Genomic DNA, 24,529 nt, shown 5'->3' with positions numbered 1-24,529 from the left:
AAACATTCTGATAAAAATGAAGAACTAATCCTTGTAATTTCACAGAGATGATAGAAGTCTGTCCAAACAATTTAAATGCATGATTGAATAGAGTGACCTGACAAGGTATTTGTATACATACATTGTTTGTCAACGCGATGATTATTTATTACTTTTCTCTGAGGGCATACTTTTATACAATACTGGTTAATTTATTTAAGAATGGGTTTTTTAGGAGCACCTGACCTAACATATTGTTATAACAATGACTTTGTTATTTCGTGCTATCAACTATTAGAACAACAATTGAAATTTGAAGGTTTGTTATCATACATATAGCCCAGAGAGAGTTGGCTATCTGGCTCAACAAAATGATATGATATTGTCAGGCCAGATAAGCAATAGTCTAGTCCCTATACAGTATCATTAATATTTACACCTCCACTCACATTTGATTTAGTTAGACTACACAACGTTGACATCCAGACTAGATAGCGAAGTCTCTGGGCTATCGTAGGTTTGAGTTCCACTATGGGTTCCCTCATCCAACCATACCAAAACTCAACATAGATTACGTCTGAAGCTAAGGGTTAGCATGAGTTATACAAATTCTCAATCATGAAAAAAATTATATTTTGTGAATCAATATCACTATATCTACATATAGTTTGACAGTCTGTAGCCTGCAAACCACTGCTCAATTTTGGGATGCTGAAGAGAAATAGTCAAGGTAACCTTAAAAAAATTCCAGACATAAATGATGAAGTTGAATTTTTAGAGAGGATTTTTTCAGAATGAAAATATTACGCTGTCCTTAGTAATAACATGATGACATGACGTACGAAAGCATCTCAATTGGTGCATGATACTTTTCACATTTGTAAACAAACTAAACATTCATTGTATTAGTAAAACGGCAAATGTATGAAATTTGACACTGGTCCACCCAACCATCAAAACCCAACAACACAATACCAGCACACTTTATAAAACGAAATGCCCTGAGTATTGTCATCATAGTGACCCTTATGACATACATAAAAAAGAACCTTGCTGTCCTGTTTTCACTCTCTATCCATTCAATACAGTCTCAAGGTTTTTAATTTCACTGTTGCTGAAAGCATGACAACAGCATCTGGTTTCACCACGCGACAGTAAACGTGTGTAACGTGTACGTCTAATTTCAAATGGACTGGAACAGACACATGGACACATCCAAAACTAGGTTGATGCAAGGAACAAATAATCCAATAACAGACATAAACATTAATACTACTAGGGTTACCTGTCAGCTGATAGCTAAGACCTGTCTGCCCGCATGTTTTGCACAAATACCGCGCTGAAATTATCACACTCAAAACAAGACCCTGGTTATCTCAAATACGATGCAAAACAGATAAACAAGTGAATGGTAAATAGGCCTGACTAAATAAAATATTATATAAAAGACCATAACACTGTCGGTATTTAATTTGATCAGCTGATCGGCCTAGACTGATGGACAATATAAGTTGACATACATGTGTATTGTATATATGAAATTTACAAATGTATGGTTACTATTACAATGTATGAACTCAGGAAACGACGTGTTTACTTCTTGATCTTTTACAACATGACTAGAAAGCTAATTAAAGAAAATATAAAGTGATACATACTCCACACAGACCCGTGCCAGTCCTCCAATTTGCCATTCAGCGTATTTGAAGTCGGTAAACATGGTGGTAAATATTTAACTTATTCCATATGTACAGTTGTCATTGTAATATTTCAGAAATAAGCTTTATATATAGGCATCTGTTTTTTTTACATCCAACACTGACCGATGTTCAGTGCGAAGGACGGCTGTCTGCCTGTTTTTTTTTTCTATCAGAGTGTTGACTATTGAGCCGTTACCCGTTTTTCAAATGCAAATCCGGTAAATAGACACTTTCCAATAATAGAAAGGTACATTCAGCTGAGAGGTGCCCTTGTACATGTTGTACAAATCAATATAAGAAGCTCATTTGAATACATGAATATTCATGAGTTGATATTTATTTAGTCTGTATACTCAATACTCATTTAAATATTTGAATATTCATGAGTCATTATTTATTCATGACATCAGGTAGTCTATGAATGAGGAGACTGAAGACAGAGGTCATACACCTATCACCTTTCACAGCGCAACAGAATAGTTGACATGCAGCTATTCAATATACACACAATTTCTTTCTGTATACATTTCAATAGTTTAATTCATCTACCAAGAATACTGTAACTACAACATAGTAGGTATTTTTTTCTGGGTCAGTAAACTTTGAAAATTTTGAGAATTTCATCTTTCATCAGCTTCCTCTTTTGAAAGTATTATCGATTGTTTAAGATTTATGGCAGTGAAAAGTTCATAATTTAGTACCTTTTAGTTTTTTTTGCAAAGTAAGTGATGGTGTGCAGGGATTATTTAGCAAAAATTCTATCTTCATTTTCATGGTGTAAATGGCCATTACTTGAAGTCTGTAGTGCATTAAATAGATTCTCTCAAAGTCCTCGGAGCACTGCATTGCTAAAAGGGGCTGTTTTGTATGTACCAATATCTACTGCATAATTGTATTGTGGGCCCTCATCGACTACATAGAGATAATCATTTGTTGATGTGTTACTGTGATGCTCGGGGCCACGGTAACTCAACATGTCAACAAATGATTAGCCCTATGAAGTCGATGAGGACCTACAGTACAAGGATATTCTAGTACAATTATTTGGTAGATATCGGTACATACAAAACAGCTAATAGCGATGCTCGCGATGACTAGAGAGAGAGAGTCTATTTATTACTATGTTTGATGATGAACTTTTTCTGTCTTACACTTTGTACAGTAGTCACATAAAATTGTTTTCAGTTTTACAAGGATAATGAGAAGAGAAAAATAATACTTTAGATGTTAGCCAGATTGGCTTGTCATACCACTTTGTTCAAGTATTCCTTTTTCAAAGCAAATCAAATTATGCTAAAGTCTAAAAATAGAACAGTGACATCATTTCATTATCTTATCAATGAGTATCACCATCTGTTTTGTTTCACCGCTATTACTCTAAAGTAATCCATTGTCTTTGCTGTCATATACATGCTATACTATCTCATCATACAGCTCTTCAAAACATGTCTGCAAACATTTGTGTCTACATAGCACAGTTTGGATTTTGACCACTACATGCAGCAACCCATCTCTGGGTCACTTTAGTAGTCTAGACACAGTTTTTCAGTAGTATATGAGCCCTGAACTACTGCTACTTTGGTAGTCTAGATACAGTTTTTAGTAATAGTACTAGTATATGAGCGCCCTGAACTACTGCTAAAATTGAGCCCTGTATAAAAGACTGTATAACTAATACAAAATAGCCAATATCTTGAGTTTGTCTGTTGGTGAAAAGTTTCCTGAAATCCCTTAAAGTGGCCATACAGATGAGGATGGATTTTGGTATTTATTTTGGATTTTGAATTTATAAAATAATTCTACTATGTTTTATACAGGAAAAAATGTGGAACAACATACATGTAAATCCTTGTTTGTAACTCAATAAAATTGCAAAACATTAAACAATGTTCAAAAATATATTTGTTATTTTATGTACAATAACAAACTTTTTACACCCTTTTTAGCTTGTTGTAATTTATGGACCTACAAACATGGATTTGGTCAATGCTGTTTCATATTGTTTTTTTCAAGTAGGAAAACACAATTAGTAGAGTTGTCTCAAGAATTAAAAATCCAAAATAAATACCCATTCCTCATCAATATGACCACTTTAAAGAAAACGTATTCCACATTAAAATCCAAAGTTATCACTGTGAATATGTAGCCCAGTAGCCATGTTGTCATGGTAACAAGGCATCAGTCTATGATTCCAGGCCATTAATCATGACTAATTTTCCCAACATAACCACAAAAACTTATTTGAGGAACTATTTGTTGAAGTGTAAATCTGTACTGCACACAATACCAACATGACAGAACAATAGTTTACAACAACTGTAAAACAATAAAATTCTAGTTATTGTTCTTTAAGCAACTCTTGGTATTTCATATTTATCTTCAGGAGGTATATAAACATTCTTTTGGAGAAAGACTATGGACGGCTATATGACCATGGCTACATACAAGTATATGGTCTACAGGTTTTCTACAACAATGCATTGTATGTCATATACTTCTTTAGTGTTACAGATATAGGTGATAACTCGGTAAAATCTGGACATTCCAAAAGTCATTTATGATTCCCTCCTAGTGTTCGGGTATTATAATCTACCTAAGTTCTTTAATTTTGTTTTATAGTTTCCTTCAAATGACTTTGTTAAGGTGGTTTTAAGTAAGTAAAATCTACTAAAAGTTAAATATATTTTAACAGGCTTTCTTCCAATGCATTTGTTCAGGGTTGTAAGTAATGGTATATAAAATCTATCTGAGTTCCAGAAGTATTTTGCCACTATGGTTCCCCACCAAGATTAAAGTATGTATGGAAATCAGTAGTCTAGTTCAGTATCCTTACTATTTACACCTCCACTCACATAATCCAGACTAGGAAATCAGTTTTGCAAGCCACCCCTCTTCCCCTTCCCCCTCCTGTTCCTGTTACTGGGGGGGGGGGGGGGGGGGGGGGGGGGTTGAAAACATCAGCCAAAACATGGCTTGTTATTTTATGATACTAATAACTGATAATGGGTAGGATAATTACACTTTTCTTATTGACTATGTCAAGTACTTCCTTCTATTAAATTTCATAATTTATTCACCTAAGGCTATAAATGTTGGTCAAAACTGGTATAAACTTAAAATCTCATTTCATGAATACATGGACTGTTTCTCTATTATATCAAAATGGAGGCTTTTCTTATAGTGCTAGTTTAAATTGACAGTGAGAACATGTTTTTTATTTGTATCCAGTCTAGAGTTGAAATAAAAAGTTATATAACTTTTGCATCCAGACAGTCAACTCTCTCGTATTTACTCTGCGATAAACATGCAAAGTATGAGACCTGTATCACAAAAAATATTGACATTATGGAGCTGTTTCTCATGTACAGTCTTGAAAAGAGTTTCAGGAGATGAATGTAACATTCAAAGAAACAAGCTAAGTGCATATAACAGGGACCTGATTAGGCTATTACATCAAGTTATATAAGGATTCTGTGCCTGGATACTTGGTTCCTCAGTGAATTCAATGTAGACTGTGAAATGCATGTATATCAGACATCCACAATACAGATGCAAATATTAGGTTTGTAGTTGTTAACATGAATGTACAAGACCTCAGGGAATGTACTGATAGTTATGCCATGTTGTTTAGACACAGGGGTTATTAGTGGAATGTGGAGAGTCAAATACATGTATCTAGTGTTGTGTAATATCTGTCAAATATCATACTATGATGTACTGTGTATCACATCCTTGGGTTATTTCAGGGCTGTGGATAGTCTAATATCATACTCTCTTTACCACATCCCTGGGTTATTTCAGGGCTGTGGATAATCTAATATCATACTGTGTACCACACCCCTGGGTTACATTGTATTTCAGGGCTGTGGATAGTCTGATACCATCTGTATACCACACCCCTGGGTTATTTCAGGGCTGTGAATAGTCTAATATCATATTCTGTGTACCACACCCCTGGGTTGAAGAAATTCTGCTACACTGGCGTAATTGGTAGACCACTCACATACCATGCTCACATTGAGGAATGATTTCCTGGAAGACATCTGCTATTCTACTTTCATTACGGAGACATAAATTATACTGCCTTACCTTTCAGATTCACTACTATCATCTTGTCCAATTTCAAATTTAGGCCGGGTTCTAGTGGGACTCTCATCTTCCCGTGGTGAATCTGTACGTTTTAACACTCCAACTGGTTCCTTTACTTCATATTCGGTACTGGAATCCCTGTGTTTTAATACACCCTGTATAGTACAAAATAAATATGTACAATTAACATTTTTTGAATCTCTGTGTTTCAATACACAGAGATGGTGCACCATAAAACTTAAATTTTAAAATACTGGAATCTCTGTGTTTTTAATACACAGAGATGGTACACCATAAAATATAAATTTTAGATTTTGAAATAATACACCCTGTAAAGCACAAAATAAAATATATAAAATTCGAATTTTTGGAATCTGTGTTTCAATACATATATGTCATACAAATTGTGTTGTAGGGAACAAATTAAAATATGTGAAATTCGATTTTTCATTCAAGATACTTTAAAGACCCATTATTCAATCCCTAGTTCTTGAATTAATTCTATCTTAATTAACAGTGATGCTAAACTTGTAGGATTTGATAGGATTATTCTGTTGTTTAGGATAATTTTTTTTCCAATATTTCATTCTAGTTCTTTATATTTTTAAGACCCATAATTCAATCCCTGGTTCTTGCATTGATGCTATTGTATCAAAGGTGCTGTACGGATTACATAGGATCTGAACCACCTCTTTTTTCAAAAAGTTCTGCCAGATACTCATTTTCACACCTAAATCCTAATCCTAATCCGAACTGGGTCTATAAGATTTGTAACTTTCCTGGTAATCCATAGACTGTAGCTGTGGTTATACAACTAACTCTAAAGTTGATTGGATGATTTGAGACAGTAAGATCAAGTCAAGTGTCTGGGCTAGGTCATTAATCATTCAGCACTATTGTGAATAATACTCTGTGTCGTGTCTGGACTACAGCGTCTGGACAAGTAGTCAGAGTTAGTTTTGGAGTGACAACTTGACTTGTATTGTCGGTAATGGTTCAAGCATATAACAACGTGCATATCAACAATCAAAGTAAAGAATTTACCTTGGCAAGAGTTACATAACACATGCATACTAACAAATGTACCTTATAATACTAACATGAAGCAAGTTTCACAGTTTGGGAAGCCGGTACCAATTTAAGGTTTTGGAAATAAAGAAATAGGGATATTTGGCAAACACGATCACAAATGTACCCTACAATGCTAATATATGAAGCAAACTCCATGGTTTGAGAGACCTTGCTACAAGGAATACCCTACAGTTCTTTTAGTATGGGAACATTTGAGAGAAAATATATTTATTCATAGTTTGGCTTCACTTTATCTTAGTTGATCAACAATTAATGTTACTAAAATGTACTTATGGCTACATCATTTTTATACGTTATTGTATTGATTCACACTAAATAAATCTACCTTTATTACCTCTAAGACTTGCACTGTACAAGTGAAAGTTATTCCATTTTATGCAGATCTATTTTGGTGCAAAAATGGTTTCTACTGAATAAGCTAAATAGTTTATATCCAGTCAAAATATATTTGTCCACAGTATCATCTCAAGTGACGTAACAAACCCTTTCTGGTTTAATCTTACTATCCCTATTACACCGTCTTGAGAAAGTGAGAGGGGTATTTAATTAATTACTCTTTCTTCCTAGGTAATGATTCATGCATAGGGAAGTCATGAAGACAATCATGAATTAATGGCTTTTATTTCTACAGCTATTAGTTAGGGATACCATCATTATATATCTCCATTGTATTTAAATTGAGATTTTTTGACATCTTTTTTACTTTAAAGGCCAACGATTCAATCCCTGGTTCTCACATTACTGCTATATTATCAGTGAATCAAATTAAAACCCCAATGTTTTAATCCCATAGTTTTGGATTACTACTTTCTTATCCATGTAACCATAGCGATAAAATAGAATCATTACTTTGTTCGGGACTAATTCTTTCTATAATTCTGCCAGACTTTTTTTTTTCACCCAGGGTTTAATCCAAATCAGACATTGGCCTTTAAAAGGAGCGAATTACGACAAAAAAACAAAAGCTAAAATTCAAACTATGAATTACGACAGGTAATGAAAAACCAACATAAAATGGTTTTCAGTGAAAATGACAAAATATATATTCCATGTTACAGAGAAATAATAATAGCGATTTGAATCTGAATACCATACTTTATGTTATACTAACCTTTTCTGGTGTTTTGGATCTATCCATGGAACGTCGTGGACTACCTTCATCCGACTGACTCTCAACAGAATCTTTTTTCTTAAGTATTCCTCTATCGGAATCTTCCCTATCTGATGATGAGCTTCGTCTATCTGCTTTCAGTATACCTCTAACTCTGTCATGTACAAATTCATCTGAGTCTCGTCGCTCACTCTTAAGAATGCTTTTCACTTCTTTTGGTACGTCCTCGCGTTCTTCCGATTTCTCGGATTTAAGGATTCCTTTTGGTCTATCCTTGTCTTTCTCCTCCTCCTTTTTTTCTGATTCTTTGAGTATTCCTTTATTATCCAGGAGATTGGATGCAGATCCTCTCCTGAGTGCAGATTTGGGTACTGATTTAGTTGTATCTTGATCTGATTTCCCTTGACTGTCCCCTTTGTCTCCATATACAAGGGCGATTTGGTCCGACAGGGGCAGTGTAGCTAACAGCTCTGGGTCTGGTGGTTTACTAAAGCTGATAGCTAGTGGTGAAATTTTCTTAGCTTTTTGGAGTTCTTCGATTGTTACAGGCTGTGTTTTGAATCTTGAGCCTTGGCGTTTTTTACGTGTTGGAGCTGCACGTTTAGGAGGTGGTTTCTCAGGTGGAGCTTCGGTCTTTTCTTTGAATAGTTTCATTTTCTCAGCAAGACTTAGTCCTGAGAGTTGATCCGGTTCTTTCTCGTCTTCTTTGGCTTTTTCGATCTCCTCAGCAATTTTAGCTTTTGTTTTTTCATCGTCTTGATCAGTGAGAGTAGCAGCGGTTTTAACCTCTTCAATCGTAACGGGTTGAGTCTGCGATCGTTCTGAAGATCTCAACCGTTTTTGGAACCGTTTCGGTTTCCGTTGTCCCTCGGCAGCTTTGATAGCTTCTTGCTCCCTCTGTAGTTTAATAAACAGCATCCTTTTTTCATACACACTCATCTGAGACAGCTCATCTTTCTCTTGTTCCTCTTCCTCCACAGTCTTTTCCTTGCCTGCATCTGTCTCTTCTGGACTCCTTGTCTGTTCCTTGGCTGCTGCATACTCTGGTCGCGTGATGGGTTGTGTCCGAAACCTAGTCAAAGGTAACAAAACCTCACGATGAGTAATTTCACCTTTGAATGGACACCTATTGTCTATGCTATAATCCACACAACATGCAAATAACACAGAGTTTGAAAATAAAAGTAAGGGCTATTCAGAGAGGGCAAATTACACACAGGTTAAAAATAACAACAATGGGCTACTTCTGTGTTTTGATTGTCAGAATTACCATTCAAACAATGAACGTACTACAACTATTTCTCTTGCTTTTCTCTTGATTTTCTCATTGGAGTCAGTCGGTCCAAACCAAACCCTGATTTTCTACATTTTACATGACATAACCAATCAATGCACAAGTATTTGTTTTGTTTTGTCTTTCTTGTTAAGTCAGTCAGGCTAACCAAACCCTTATAGATACATTTTGTTGTACAACACCAACAATCAATGCACAACTATTTTCTTTTGCTTTCATTTTCTCATTGAAGTTCGTCAGTCTGAACCAAGCCAATGATACACATTTATGACACATACCACTGTCATAAAAACAAATTGACAGAATGCGATATCACCACCAGTTTCATTTGTGTGTCATGTCAGAATTTCAATTCAAATAATGAACATGCAATAACAACTGCTTTAGCTAAAATATTTTTCCTGCTGAAGTCAAAATGAACCAAGCTATGACCTGTACATTTTTATGACACATAACTGTGATAATATATATGGCATAAAAACAAAATAAAAGAATGTGGTAACCAGTTTTGACATGTCAACAATTGAGACAAATATTTCCTGACTGTTCCAATTCACTCGGGAATCATTTCCATTCAAAAACTTGTTTATATTTCATCACATTTCTCCAATGTTGTCTACCTATATCTCAACTATGTCATGAATGCATTTGATGAAATTCACAACTCTGGAGAAAAAAAATTTGACGAGAAAAACTAACCAGGTCAGATGAAAAACGCAGCTGTTGAGGACACTAGAAAGTTAGGTATGGATCTGAATTCTGTACATATTTGAATGATTACAGTATAAAATATTTTAGTTCTTTCTACAAAAATATAAACTATAAATCTAAAAGCGGTGAAAATGTGCACACTTTAAATGTTAATGTCACAGAGAAACGTCAAACTTAATAGCACATAAAACTTCAGCATAGTTAGTACATTCTTACTGAGATCAGAGATTGTTAAATGCCAACTGGAATGTTACAATGTAAGTTACACAGTCTGTCAAAACTTAAACACTTTACAGGTGTAAAAGTGACAAACTTTAGTTCATATAAGCCTTAAAATTCAACATACCATCTCCAAAACATATACAAACTCAGCAAAACCACAGCGATTTTGAAGACAAGCACAGCAAACGTTATCATCGTGGATGTAATGTCGTATGTTATGGGTTCACAGCACACAGTAGTAGTTTAGTATCTGCTATCTGAGACGGTGACTGTATGCAAGTATTAATAGAGTGTAGATGGTGTAACAGCAAAGGTCACGTTACAAGTCGTCTTGTTTACTGTGCAACCCCATACATCATACATCTCATAAAGAATGCAGGCCACAAAAGGAAATTACAAACCAAGCAACAATGTCCACTGTCATGCATGGTGCAACAAAATAAAAAGAAACACACTTGTGCGGTTAGAAGATTGAAAACTGAGAAATAAAACAAGGATGCTGTCTACTGGGTTGATATGACTAGTTAATCTATCAAGGGTCATATAATAATAGTCTACTGGTGACCTTGCTTTAGGGTTGTTTTGTGTCTGTGTTTTTGTTTCCATAAAGGGATGAGTGAATTTGTATATATTCCTTGTGAGGGGAGGGTGTCTTTGTTTGAGTTAATTGTGTGTGTGTGTGTGTGTGTGTGTGTGTGTGTGTGTGTGGGGGGGGGGTTATGATGGGCAATTTAAAACAATGACTATTAAACAATAAAAGCTAATTACCACCCTCAAATCTCTTGAGATGATGGTATGGTCCCATTGTTTTCTGTTGTGAATTTGGACAACTTCATTTCAGAATGGGGGGTGGGGGTGGTCTACCATGCCAATACATGTAGCTGATTTCTCTTTTAATTGACCATACAGCATACCTCAAATTGTCCATATGTTCAAAATTTCGATGGAATTTTCATTTTATAAATTGAGTTATTTTTGTTTTCCTGCATGTTGAAGCATGACTTGTGATACCCCTGGCACATATGCAGCACAGGTGAAAATATCGCCATAAACAACAAAAAAATTGTTCACATAAAATCTAACTTCCTCTAAAATGAACCTCCGGAAGTTCCAACGTACAAAAACACTTGTAATGGGAAATTACCATTTAAGAGATTATCACCCTATATCATGTATGGCAAAAACATTGCATTGGTATGCCCCTCCACAAATAAACACACAATGGCACCATCAAAACACATTAACACAAGCCCATTCAGTGCAATATTTCATTTATATAACACCCCCCCCCCAATTCAGTTCAATTTGTAATTAAGTCCAATTTCAAAAGCTCACGTTGTTTTCAAACCCCCCCCCCCCCCCCCCCCCCCCATCTCCCAAACACCACAAGGACTATAAGATAAGTAACTCATTCTTGCAAGCTAGACACATATTTCTGCCAACACACATTTGGACAGTGTCGTAAAGCGGCCTGTAGTTTAAGACAATGGTACAACTTTACCTTGGGTACACAATCCTACATGATCAGGAATTGTTTCACTTGTTTTTACAGTCAATATTTGGCAGCCCAAAACTACCCAAATCACATGTCAAACCCTTATCATTACTTCCGTCTATTGTTAGTACCCATGACAAAGATGACAAGTATCTCAGAAATGACTTGGTCTGAATAGGTATCTACACAACAATGGATTGGTTACATGTTGACACTTAGACTTCACCATTGAATTTATACTGAGTTGAGAAGGTAATAATGTGAAGTACATGTACATATGATAATCACTATGTTTTTAAGGTGGTAGAAAGAGTACATCATGTAGGTAAATGTACCAGTCAGTGAGCTTCCCAGGAATTTTTAACAAGGTATCCAAAACAAAATTGTAGTGCAAGATAAAAAGGTCACTGCAACTTTTACCAGATGCTCTCCTGTTACTATGGTTCCCCACCAATATACTAGGTATGGAAATCTATGCAAATTATACAAGATTCGACCCCCGCCCCCCAACAAAGTTGTAAAGGTTTCCAAACAATATTATGGTACAAGTAATACAGATTAATAAATGTCACCAGTCAGAATTGTGGTTCAAGAGATAGAATTCAATGCAAGTTTTACAAGATTTCCCTCGTCTGTTACCAAGATTCCTAACAAGTTTACAATATCTCTATACCTCTCCCCATCATGGTATATGGTGGGGAATTCAATGCAAGTTTTACCAGACTTCCTTCCTCAGTAAACAACTAAGGTTCCCCACCAATATTATTATAATACAAGGTGATGGACAGTTTTACCAGAAAGTACATTTTGATAATTTTTCATTAGATAAAGCTTTTTAATAACGACTTTTATATTTTTTTGTACATCATAACAATAGGTGCTATAATTGCAACACTTTCCTTGACTAGTTTTGTAATTTTGCTGCCGATAAATACTAGTAACTGCTATGTATAAAAATAATACATCTTGGAGACATCAGGGTCTATGATAAGACAAACAATATTGAGAGTTCCAGTATATGGTTAGAAAGTAGGCCATGTATGTATGTATGTATGTATGTATGTATGTATGTATGTATGTATGTATGTATGTATGTGTGTGTGTGCATATTTGTGTGTGTACATGTATATATATGTGCGTGAGTATATGTGTGCATGTGTGTGTGTGTACGTGTGTGCATGTATGTGTACATGTATATATGTATGTGTGTGCGCATTTATTTATTTATTTATGCATGTACATATGTATATGGTTATTATCATTTGTGGTGTCAGAGAAAAACATATGCTTGGGATTGCGAAAATGAGAGTACTTGCATCACACTCAACGGGTAAAATCTAAGCCACTGTATGTATGTACATATCTCCAAGCCTACTTTAAGAGGAAGTGATCACCACGGCGACCTACAACGATTTCAACCACATTTCAAGTATAGATAAGACATACCTAATTGGACATTTCTAACTCCATCTTTAGTATGACTTGACGTTATATGACCTACTAAATAGTTTCCAATCATTCGAGGTCAAGTTCTGACAATTTTTAGCACACAGCTTTTAAAATGTTGAATGATAACTAAAGAGACAAGAGATAGTGTGCAGTACAGCCTATTTCAGAGAGTGTGGGTGAAGTGAACTAAATACATAAACATGGTCGATGCACGTTTTCATCCCCTAGTCCCTCCCCATCTATAGAATTTTATGTTTGTTGTTTGTGGTTGCTACGTTTTATAAAATATTCTTGTTCATTACAAAACTTTCTCAGATACCCAAAGAAGTTCTTGAAGTATATGTATACCTAAATTACCTCTATATATTATTTGATAATAAATGTAAATTTTGTACTTAGTACTTTCCCACACTGTGCTCAAAATTTACTGCCCCTTGCATGGACCAATAACACCACAACAGCACTTTCCAACTATGCTCAAAGTGCCTTTAATTACTAGTATTTACTGCCCCTTGCATGGACCTATAACAGCACAATAACACTTTCCCACACTGTGCCCAAAGTGTCTTTAATTATTTACTGCCCCTAGCATGGCCCTAAAAACAGCACAATAGCCCTTTATACTTCCTGAACTCCCTGGGGAGCATACAATCCATTGCAGTGAGTGCATAGGATTAAAGCATTCACATTGCAAACCTATATCCTACCAGTTACCCAATTATACAGCTGGGGTGACAGGCACACAATAGTCATTGAAAGTTTATGTAAGGACCTCAGCTATTCAGAAACAAATGGCAGTGGTAGGGTTTGAACCAATAACTGGTAGATTCAAAGCCAACAACTCTAACCACTGAATCCATCATGACTCCACCTACATTCATCAAGGTAGTAATTTCACCATTATTATTTTTTTTTTTTTACAAAATAACAATTTTTAATGAAGTTGAGGTCAATTGGAAATAAACATCCCTCTCTGACATGTGTCCATGTTCTGAGTTTTATCAATATGATATGAGCTTGTACATGTTGTGGATAGAAATTTGTGCAGTGATTTCACAAGTGAAGAATATATCTGTACTGGTGCTGTACACAATAACACTGTGTAAAGAAAGAAGTGGCACACACAACAAAGTGAAAATGGCACATCAAAAGAGTATGATGTAAAAAAGAATTAACAGAGAGGATGCAATACCAAATACAAGCTTCATAAAAAAGATGGTACCATGCAAAATACACTTTAAGAAGATGGGTGACGTGCAAAATGACAAATCCACAGCAAATGCAAACTGCAAAAGGCAATCTTCACTACAAGGAGGGTGCCATGCATAATAACAATCACAATTTGTTAAATACAAGTTTCACAACAAAGGATGTGAAAAATAAATAGTGAATGCTTAAAAGGATGTATGCTTGAAAATAAAAGAAAGTGTAAAAAAAGAACTTGTCAACAGAGGGCGGTATATAGAATGCACACTTCACAACAAAGAGGGCGCTGTGCACAATTCAAGCACATCACAGAATAACATCTATTGAAAGGTACGTGACACACTACACTGCATGCAGTATACAGCTACCTTTGGCTTTGTCTGCGTAGTCTACTCTTTGAGGATGCCACATGCTGCAGGGTGGGTGATACTTGAGTCTGGGGTGTGGTTGGGGATTGAAAGCTACATAGAAGAATGCAGTGACGATGTGAAAGAGAATATGATGAATACAGGCAATTGTTGGCAAATACTAGTAAATTTCTATTTTGATAGCTGTTGGAAAATAAGTTATGCGTGTGTGAATGAGTTCTACAGTTACAGTGGTACAAAATGCAATGCTGTAGATGGCAGGTGAAGAGATATACAAACTATTTTGTGTTTGTCACTCTAAGCATGTGCTAAATATCATCAGCTGCATGCTCAAAAGCTCATCAAACATTGTACATGTATGTATATATAATGATATCTCTCAGAAAAAGTTTACACAATCTCATTCATTCCTTAATATTGGATATATTAAAGTCTATCCCTATTGAAGACTGGAATTTCTCCTTAGTATTTGGGAATCACCCACACATGGTATGTCCCTTGTATAAATACTTTCATCCTTTGTTGACAAACAGATTTCCTCTTGTGGTGATATACATATTCACATATTTGCTAGAATTACCGTAAAAATTACATCAAATACCCCTACATATCTCTACTATCAGTAGGAGTAATATTGGATTTCTGATTGGTTGCTTGCGACAACTTGGATTTGAGGAACTACTTCTAAACAAGATGGTGACATGCATCACTTCGTAGTGTAAGCTCAAAAATGAACAATATTGTGTCCTTGTCCTCTAGAGTATTTACATTTGTATATTCATCTCTGGCCACACATGCAGGAAAACCAGACGTTTCAACTCACTTCAGCTTGACAGCTAGGTCAAATAATTTGAGTGGAAAAATATCTTGCATGCCTCAGTTTTTGTAACAGAGAGAAATCTAAACCAGTGAAATATCACTTTTTTGTCAAAAATATGTTGAAAAAATTTGAAAAAAGAAGGAGGGTTACCCTTACCTTTCAGTGTGTTCTGTAAAAGACTCCTTTCCCTCTACTGCTTTTATCTCTGTTTCTTTGTGTATCTCTTTTTGCTGTTCCCTTTCTTTCACTTCTACTTCATCATGACTTGGTGAAATAGATCTCTGTTTCACTAGTGTCTTTTCAACACCTAGAGTTGGCTTGATGACAGGTTCTCTTGGTGTGATATCTTTCTGTTCTGTAACACCAGGTGCCGATCTTTGTTCTGGCATTGATCCAGCATCCCTGGCTATCTCCTCAGCAGCCTTCCTCACTTCACCAATATCAATAGTTTGACCTCTATGTGACCTTGTTCTCTGGAATCTTCTAGACTTTGTAGGTGATGGGCTATCTGGTTGTTTCTCCCACTTTGAGATGTCTAGTTTCTTTGGTTTCACAATTCTCTTTTCAACGAGTTGTTCTGGTGTCAGCTCTTTGGGTTCACCTACACTGTCATCTTCACTTTCGCGGCTAATCTCTTTTGCAATTCTCTGTTCTTCTAACTCACTTAGCTCCTGTTCTGCTTTCCTATACATTTCTTCATCTTCTTCCTCTTGTATTTTCTTGGCTCTTTCTCTCATCAACTCAAACAGTTGTACATCTTTTGTAGCTAAAGCAGATCTCTTTGGATCAGGCAGTTTCCGTTCCTCCTTCTCTAATTCTTTTCTCGTCTTAAACGAGGAAGTCCTTCTAAGAGATGATTTATTCTCTCGGTCTACAGACAGCAGACCTGGAGCACTCTCTAGACTTGGTGATTTGATCATTTTTTGCTGTCTTTCAACTCTTATAACATCTAAATGAGTAGGTCTTGTTTCTTTGATTTCTTCAATTCTTGGTGTTTCCCTTGTCTTTTCAACTTCTTTTGTGATTATCTCTTCAACTTTTGGTTTCTCCTTCTTATCTTCCACTTTCACTGGTGTCTCTTCAATTTTCAGAGGTTTAACCTCTTGTGTTTGTACCTTTTCCTTGGGTTTCCCAATCTGTGGTACTGCCTTTTCATCTTTTACTTCTTTTTTAATGACCTCCTTCTCCTTCTTCTTCAGTTTACCTTCTCTCTCTGTTGCAGAGCTTCTGACAGCTGCTCTTCTCCTTGCATCACTCTCAGAAGAGCTGACAGACCTGACCTTTCGGCTGTCACTATCTGAGGAATCCGAGCCCACAGTTTTGCGTCGCCATGGTTCCGGTGATGTTCTCCTCGTCTCTGCATCTTTCAGAACTGGTGGAATGAGAGGTCTTTTGTGAGAAGGTCTTCGATGTAATGAAGAGTCATCATCAGTACTGCTAAGAGGTGATTCTGTTCTCCTTAGTCCGAGCCTAGATGATGGTTTCCTGTCTACTTTAGTAGGTGTCTTTGTTTCTGGTTTTTCAGTCGCTTTCACAGACTTCGACTCTGCCTTGACCTTCTTCTCTGGTGAGACAGCTCTTCTGGAGACCTTGGCAGTTGCTCTTTCTTGCAGCTTCTGCTCAATCATTGCACTCTTGCTGGTTGGATCAGATGGTTTCCCAACCTTGGACTCTTCTTTACCATTTCTTATAGCTGTGTCTGTCAGTGGTCTTCTACTTGTCACTTCTCTTCTTCTCATCTGAGCTGTCTTGGTGTCCACCTGACCATTAATTCCTCTCTGCTTCTGCTGTGCTAGCTCTTTCTTATCATCTTCTTTCTTCCTGACACCTGTTCTGTTCCTAACAGATCTACTTTCAGAACCATCTTTGATAGAAGCTGATGAATCAGATGATGTTGAACCCCGTCTCTGTTCATTCTCAACCTGTTTTCTGACTTTACCAGGCTCTGCAGACCGGGAAACACCTGTTTTCACCCCTCTGACTTTGTCCTCTTCCTTGCGCTGTTCAACTTTCTTGGGTGGAGCTGACTCTGCTCTTGTTGGTCTTCTAGATTCAGCCTTAGGTTTCTCCGACACTCTTTCTTGTATTGCTGCCGCTTTTTCTGTTTTCTTTGCTGTTGATGCAACAGCCTGCACTTCTGGTTTAGCTTCTTGTGCTTCATCCTTTTTCACTTCAGTAGTATCTTTTTTAGCCTTTCCTAGAAGCCCTTTACTTTCTTCCACTCTCTCAGCCAATACCTTTCTTTTCTCACCTGTTACTTTCTTTCCCTCAAACTTCTCAAGGAGTTTCTTTGTTTGTTTTCCTTCAGCTATTTGTCCTTGCCTTTTCTCAACTTTAGTTGGAAGTTTCACTTTTGGTTCTTCAGCTGCACCTTTTTTCTTTTCTTGGTCTTCCTTTTTCAACTCTAGAGGTGTAAGTTCTTTTGGTGTGATGACTTTAGCAACTTGGATTTCTTTTGATTTGGGTGCATCACTTTCAGTTGTCCCTTCTAATGTTGATTTTACCTCCTGAAAGACAAAAATAAAATTTCAGAATAGTTTTTAAAATCTTAAGATATGTTTTAGTAATACTCTTTTAATAATAATAATAAAATACATTTATTCAGGGTAGCTCAAGTAAGTATTACAGTACAAAAGTAAGTGAAACACTTCTTTCCGTTGAGGCCCTCACACTGGACAAAAAAAAATCATACACACATGCTCAGACAGAACGAAAGCAAAACACTGCACAATAAATTAATGTGAGAAAAAAAATACTCGATGAGCGAATTGTGAACTAACACACAACAGCAGTGACAAAGAATTCGCAAACGGATGCAATGAATACAAAGTTACATGACTGAACAAGCAAAAGTTTTTGCTGCAAACAGAGTCAGATGTAAGCTTAGATTTTCTTAAAGGCATTAATCAACAAGTTAAAGAAACAGATCTATTCTTCAACATTTTTTTAAAGGTCTTAGCTGGCGATAGGTAGAATTACATTTATCCCTCATATTTAGCTTTAATCAAGTGTATTCGGTATAGTGCTCTGCACTCAGGCCATGAACTTAACCATACCATTATATCAGAGGGGTGGCCAACATCATTGAGGGACACAATCATATTTGTGCTTGGGTTTATTGAAAGGTGCTAAATGGCCCAGATAATATGTATTTGTGCACTACTATTAAACAGGTTTGTTTTTAACAACCTGAAAATTAATCTCACGGTGCCCCTCAATATGGTTCATCACCCCTCTGCTATAATAGTACAGGCCAGTCATAGCAGGGTGCAGAACAATACACCTATCTGAGATACTCACTTTTCTCGTTGGTGGTTCCTTTTCAGTGACAGGTTTCTTCACTTCATCTAGACTACTGCTTGGTGTTAGTGGAGATTTTCTTTCCTTGAATCTCGATTTACTTTCCATATCATCTCCGGATCTTTCAGGACTGGCACTGTAAGGAGATATCCTATCCCCATCTAAGAGGGAATTGAAAAATCAGTATGTTACAAGAATTCTGTATGAGTTGCTGTTTTTCCTTTTTTCTGTTGAGTAATAGCCATCATGGGAAATTCAGTTTCAATTTTCCACTCTTTAAAGTTTAATATACAGGCACTGATTTGGATATCACTGCCTTAACCAGGAACTGAACCACTTTACACCAGGAGTAAAGCCACGTTGTATGTATTTGAAAAAAAATTCAGGATTTATTTTCTTGTTGATGAACATCAGGGTCATGACAATGTATGTTATTTCACCAGTTCTCTGGTGTTCAAAATATGAAAGCTTCAGTTTTTGCTTTCACTAATTATCAAATGTGTGTAATGTTTCAAAAAGATAAGCTCTATGTTCTCAAAATATGAGTCGAAATATCTGAAGTAATCATTATCTTCCTACATTTTTCATAAATCAGAATTGAGTAGATATATATTATAAAGTAACTACAACTCTATTGTATATTTTGGTTCATTCTGCTTGCAAATACTCATGACATGCATGTACGGATTTTGCAACTAAAAATAAAATGCAACAAGTTGTTCAAAGATAGTGATGCAAGCTTGTCTGTGTATTAAAATTACTGTGGAAACATAAACATTTATTAATAAACTTTTGAAACACTATATACAATTGATAGTTAGTGACAGTAAAAATTTAAGCTTTTGTCCACACTTGTGGACTTTTTTACAGCCCTTTATATACAAAGCCCTTAGTTCATGCGTTCCTCAGCTGCATGAAGACCAAATTTTGGGAATAAAAATGTCAAAGATCAGATAAGTAGACTTGTACATGGTATAAACTGTACCTTTCTCAGGAGTATTCAGCGCTGATCTTCTCCTAGCAGCCTTCTTCTCTTCCTTTCTTTTCCGTCTCCTTTCCATTACTTCCAGACTTCGCGGTGACATTCCTTTTACAATATCTGAAGCAATGGATGAAGCTAAAGAATCAGAGTCACTGGGTGATTCCATTGCAGAAGATCCTACAGAAATTTCAGAATCCCTGCTTTGGAACCTATGCCTCCTTTCTGTAGCAGATTCAGTAGAATGTTCCGAGTCTCGACTGTAAAATCTGTGCCTTCGCTCTGCAGTATCAGAGGGCTGGCCCATTTGTTTGGCAGGGGTGATTTTTTCTATGTCTTGTGAGGGGGTGGATTTTGCTACTGCTGGTGCATGGGTGGGTTTCTCTGTAGCTTGTGAAAGTGAAGCACTGGCTTTTCTCCCTTCTTGTCTTGATACTGGTTTCTGAGTTGTCTTCTCTTGGAGTTTTTCACCTGGTTTTGTAAATGTTTTGGCAGATTCTGTATGAGATTGTGGTTTTGCTTGTTTTTGTTCAGTCTTAGCTATCAATGGAACTTCCGTTTCAATTTTCCTACTATCTCGTAAAGGCACTGGTGTTGTGTCCTCCTTGCCTGGATCCTTTTTCATCGCTGCCTCTCTTAATGCTCTATAACTTTTCGGAGCAGATGAAAACGGTTCTTTATCTGATTCAGCTGGAGACTTATCTTTGGTTTCAGTTGGTGTTTTTGCGTCCTCGTTGCCTTTATCCTTTTTTGCTGCTGCCTCTCTTAATGCTCTATAACTTCTTGGAGCAGATGATTCAGTTGGAGACTTATCTTTGGTTTCAGTTGGTGTTTTTGCTTGTTTTTGTTCAGTCTTAGCTATCAATGGAACTTCCGTTTCAATTTTCCTACCCTCTCCTAAAGGCACTGGTGTTGCATCCTCCTTGCCTGGATCCTTTTTCATCGCTGCCTCTCTTAATGCTCTATAACTTTTTGGAGCAGATGAAAACGGTTCTTTATCTGATTCAGCTGGAGACTTATCTTTGGTTTCAGTTGGTGTTTTTGCATCCTCGTTGCCTTTATCCTTTTTTGCTGCTGCTTCTCTCAATGCTCTATAACTTCTTGGAGCAGATGATTCAGTTGGAGACTTATCTTTGGTTTCAGTTGGTGTTTTGGTTCTTGTGTCTGTGGGTTCTAGCATGGGTGCTGACTTGGCTCTTGCTTTTCTATCACGTTCTGTGTCTCTTCTCATTTCACGTTCTGGTGTTGCAACTGTAGTTAAAACAAAATGACGCAAAAAAAGAAAAAAATCAGTCTAACATTCATTATACCATGCGTGCGCCAAAAAATATACCCTGGACCTTCTACATCACGACAATGATGTCTATGTCATTGGTTCTGCTGTCTTCAAAATATTAATTCAAAAAGTTCAAAATTGCCATGATTACTGCTCCCAATTTTTCTTTGATATTACTGACGCAGGTATAATTATGTTATTCTCCAATATTGTTCTTCATTCATCCGAAAACAAAATTGTGACCTAAGGGTTTTGTCATTACTCATCTAGCGACTCGTAGTGACAAAGCCCCCTTAGGTCACTCTTTTCCTTGGCTGAATGAAGAAATAAATTGAGAATAACATTATTTAACAAGTATTTCCAGCAAAAGTATTATACACTGCAATGTCACTAAGGAGTAAGGAGGTGAGTGACACACAAGTGTACCGGTACATGCTTCAGTAAGACTGAAAGTATCATCATTGTATGCCCTCCTTAATGTGCCACTAACAAATCTCTCAATTTAGAATTATGTATGTCTTGTGTTTAGCTAATGATTAAGAAGAGCGCCATCAACGACAAATCTCTCTAAATTTAGAATTGCGTATGTCTTGTGTTTAGCTACTGGTTAACAAGAGCGCCATCAACGACAAATCTCTCTAAATTTAGAATTTTGTATGTCTTGTGTTTAGCTAATGACAAGAGTGCTATCAACCGTGAGCCTTTCAGTCTTTAGCAAATCGAGCATAAATATCATGCATGAATGAATGTTCATGGACTCTTGGGTTCCATTCTACTTATAGAGTCAACAATGTTTTGGAAAATGGATCCCAATTTTCATTGTCTCTGATCAGCATCTTCAGTGGTGTACAATGATTAGAAAGTTATGTAAAACAAGTTGGCGAGATACATCAGGGATTATTTTCTAAAATGATTTCACTTATAAATATCATAGTTGACAATCCTGTATTCTTGAAAACTACAGTACTACTACACTATTTCAGCTGTTCTAACTGATATTTTGATTTTTTGAACAGTCGTGATAGCTGAAATAGTATTGTAGCGTTAGTCCTTCAAGACTACAGGTACGCTACATTTAGAATAGCTGAAATAGTAGAGTGGTATTAGTCCTTCAAGTCTACAGGTAGGCTACAGTTACATGTAGGATAGCTGAAATAGTGTAGTAGAATTAGTCCTTCAACTTCAAGTCTACAGATACGCTACAGTTAGGATAGCTGATGTAGTGTAGTAGTGTTAGTCCTTCAAGACTACAGGTGCGCTACAGTTAGGATAGCTGAAATAGTGTAGTAGCATTAGTTCTTCAAGTCTCCAGGTAGGCTACAGTTAGGATAGCTGAAATAGTGTTGTAGCATTAGTCCTTCAAGACTACAATGTACAGGTAGGGTAGAACAAAAATGTGAAAGGGGTATTTGCTATAGTTGCTGGGAATATCAAACACGATAGTAGTCTGTAAAGGTATTCCATGACAGGGCGCCCTCACACATCAGGAGAGAGGAAGCTGGCGAGGGCAGAACGACATGACGTACCTTACAGTCTAACTCAATAGGAGCATCACACTCTCTTACCCTGAGATGTTGTTGCCGGGGCAACATCATCGTTTTGAAACCTCCTCCTGGGTACACGATGTTCTGGTGACTTTTCAGATTCTAGGCTTTCAGCTCTCCTCAATCTAGTGAAAATAAAATAAGTTAAATTTTTAACAAGTTTTGTCAATCACAAAATCTGGTAACTTTAAGTATGGAAAACCATACCAAAACCAAAACCATGTGTAAGTGAATGTTAGAGAACATATTGTTTTTAAGTTTACACAAATCTGGCTTGAAATACCACAAGACTACAACATGGTATATTCATATACAGCAGTGTTTTGTTCTGGGGTTCCAAAAGGGTAAAATCTAGCCAAGTTTACCAGATAGTTTGTCTCGGCTCCTCATCAAAATTATGATACAAGGTATGGAAATCTATGAAACTGTTACAAGATTTCACCCCCTCAGTTACTGGATTTCCGGAACCTTAGCAAAAATACTATCAAACTGAGCCTTGGAAGTACATGTAACTTGTTACACTGGACCAATGCTGTCCATACAGTTCATATATATAGTACACGCCATGTGCCTTCTAATGATAGCCAAATTTTGTTGTTGTGAGTCAGTATGATAGAAACTGCCATTCCTTGTGCGTCACCACATAGTAAGAGATAGGGGAACTCCAAATTTTGGTGCGTCACTAGAAATTGTATGCATCAGTGGTGCGTCAAATTGGCTTAGAAGGCACACAGGTAAACAGGCATACTCTGTTCTTTTCTAGATAATCTATTAAGCACAATCACTATTTTAATATCAATGCACACAAAATCAAGTCAGCTTTTTGGCTGAAATCAGATGTTACTAAAAAACTGTCGGATGGTAGATATACCACAGCCACCAATCTGAAAGGTAAAACTGGTAGAAGTACAGGGTATTGATATTACACATTTACAGGCCCAATTCATAATTGGATTAACATTTGGGTATGAAAAACAGTTGTCTGGCAGAGCTACATGTATGGAAAAAGTTAGTTTGGAACAAAGGAATGATCCTAAATCCTTATGGGTCCACTGAAAACATAACGCAAATTTGTAGACCTGGGATTGAATTATGGGCCTTTAAAAAGTCACCTAAACATATCCTGTACTTCAACGTTGTATGCAAAGCGATCAATTCTAACAGCATTAAAAGGCCAAGTTAGGAATCGGATTAAAATTTAGGGGTGAGAAAACCATTGTCTGGCACAGCTATAGAAAAAGGTGGTCCAGACCAATGATTCTATGTACTCCCTATGGCTCCACTGATAAGATAATACTAATGTGAGAACCTGGGATTGAAACCATGGCCTTTAAATGTTTGAAAGCAACATTTTTGGATAAGTTCTAGCCTACTATCAGTGGCGCCATTAGAATTGCATAGCTTCATTCTTTTGTTTGGAATTTTGGAAGTGCTGGAAAGGAGATGGATAAAAGGAGACAAAAAAGGGAAAAGTAAGCAACTCTGCCAGACAACACATTTTCACACTCTAATTTTAATCCCAATCCGACATTGGCTTTTAAAAGGTATGTTTGCAAATACAAAATACATGCATCCATTGTTAGATTATGGAGTCAAAGGTTGGGTGATGGGTGGATGGATCTAATTAACAGGCCATGCAAGGAAGACCAGCCAAACAGCCAGGATAGACATGGTATACTGAACATCAACAGAAAACTAATACCATGGATAATGTCTTTTTAAAAGACAAATGATGTGTTGTGATCTGTTTGACAAGATGGTACAGTAATCGCACTCAATACTTCCTTTGTAATTTCATATAGTTTCTGTTACATCTGGACAGATAGGGGCTATCATATCTGGAATCTATTGTTAGGTATTTTATCACCATCTTTTGTGTTGCTAATGAGAAGTT

General features: G+C 36.5%; 1 protein-coding gene across 9 annotated transcripts in view; it reads right to left on the bottom strand.

Annotated features, from left to right (window-relative positions):
• LOC144450723 (uncharacterized) overlaps positions 1 to 24,529 on the bottom strand; it is a 153,719-nt gene that overhangs the window by 45,096 nt on the left and 84,094 nt on the right. For 8 of the 9 annotated variants that reach the window (XM_078141394.1, XM_078141396.1, XM_078141395.1 and 5 more), the window contains 7 exons: positions 22,657 to 22,760; positions 19,822 to 21,066; positions 18,837 to 18,997; positions 15,693 to 18,043; positions 14,717 to 14,809; positions 7,972 to 9,043; positions 5,769 to 5,923 (listed from right to left, as the gene is read on the bottom strand). In XM_078141394.1, coding sequence (XP_077997520.1) covers positions 5,769 to 5,923; positions 7,972 to 9,043; positions 14,717 to 14,809; positions 15,693 to 18,043; positions 18,837 to 18,997; positions 19,822 to 21,066; positions 22,657 to 22,760 — 5,181 coding nt within the window. The remainder of the gene's footprint in view (positions 1 to 5,768; positions 5,924 to 7,971; positions 9,044 to 14,716; positions 14,810 to 15,692; positions 18,044 to 18,836; positions 18,998 to 19,821; positions 21,067 to 22,656; positions 22,761 to 24,529) is intronic. The other variant, XM_078141398.1, reaches the window with a different exon arrangement.

The sequence above is a fragment of the Glandiceps talaboti genome, chromosome 20 (genome assembly GCF_964340395.1).
Source record: "Glandiceps talaboti chromosome 20, keGlaTala1.1, whole genome shotgun sequence".
NCBI lineage: Eukaryota > Metazoa > Hemichordata > Enteropneusta > Spengelidae > Glandiceps > Glandiceps talaboti.
This window is presented reverse-complemented; position numbering and strand designations above follow the sequence as displayed.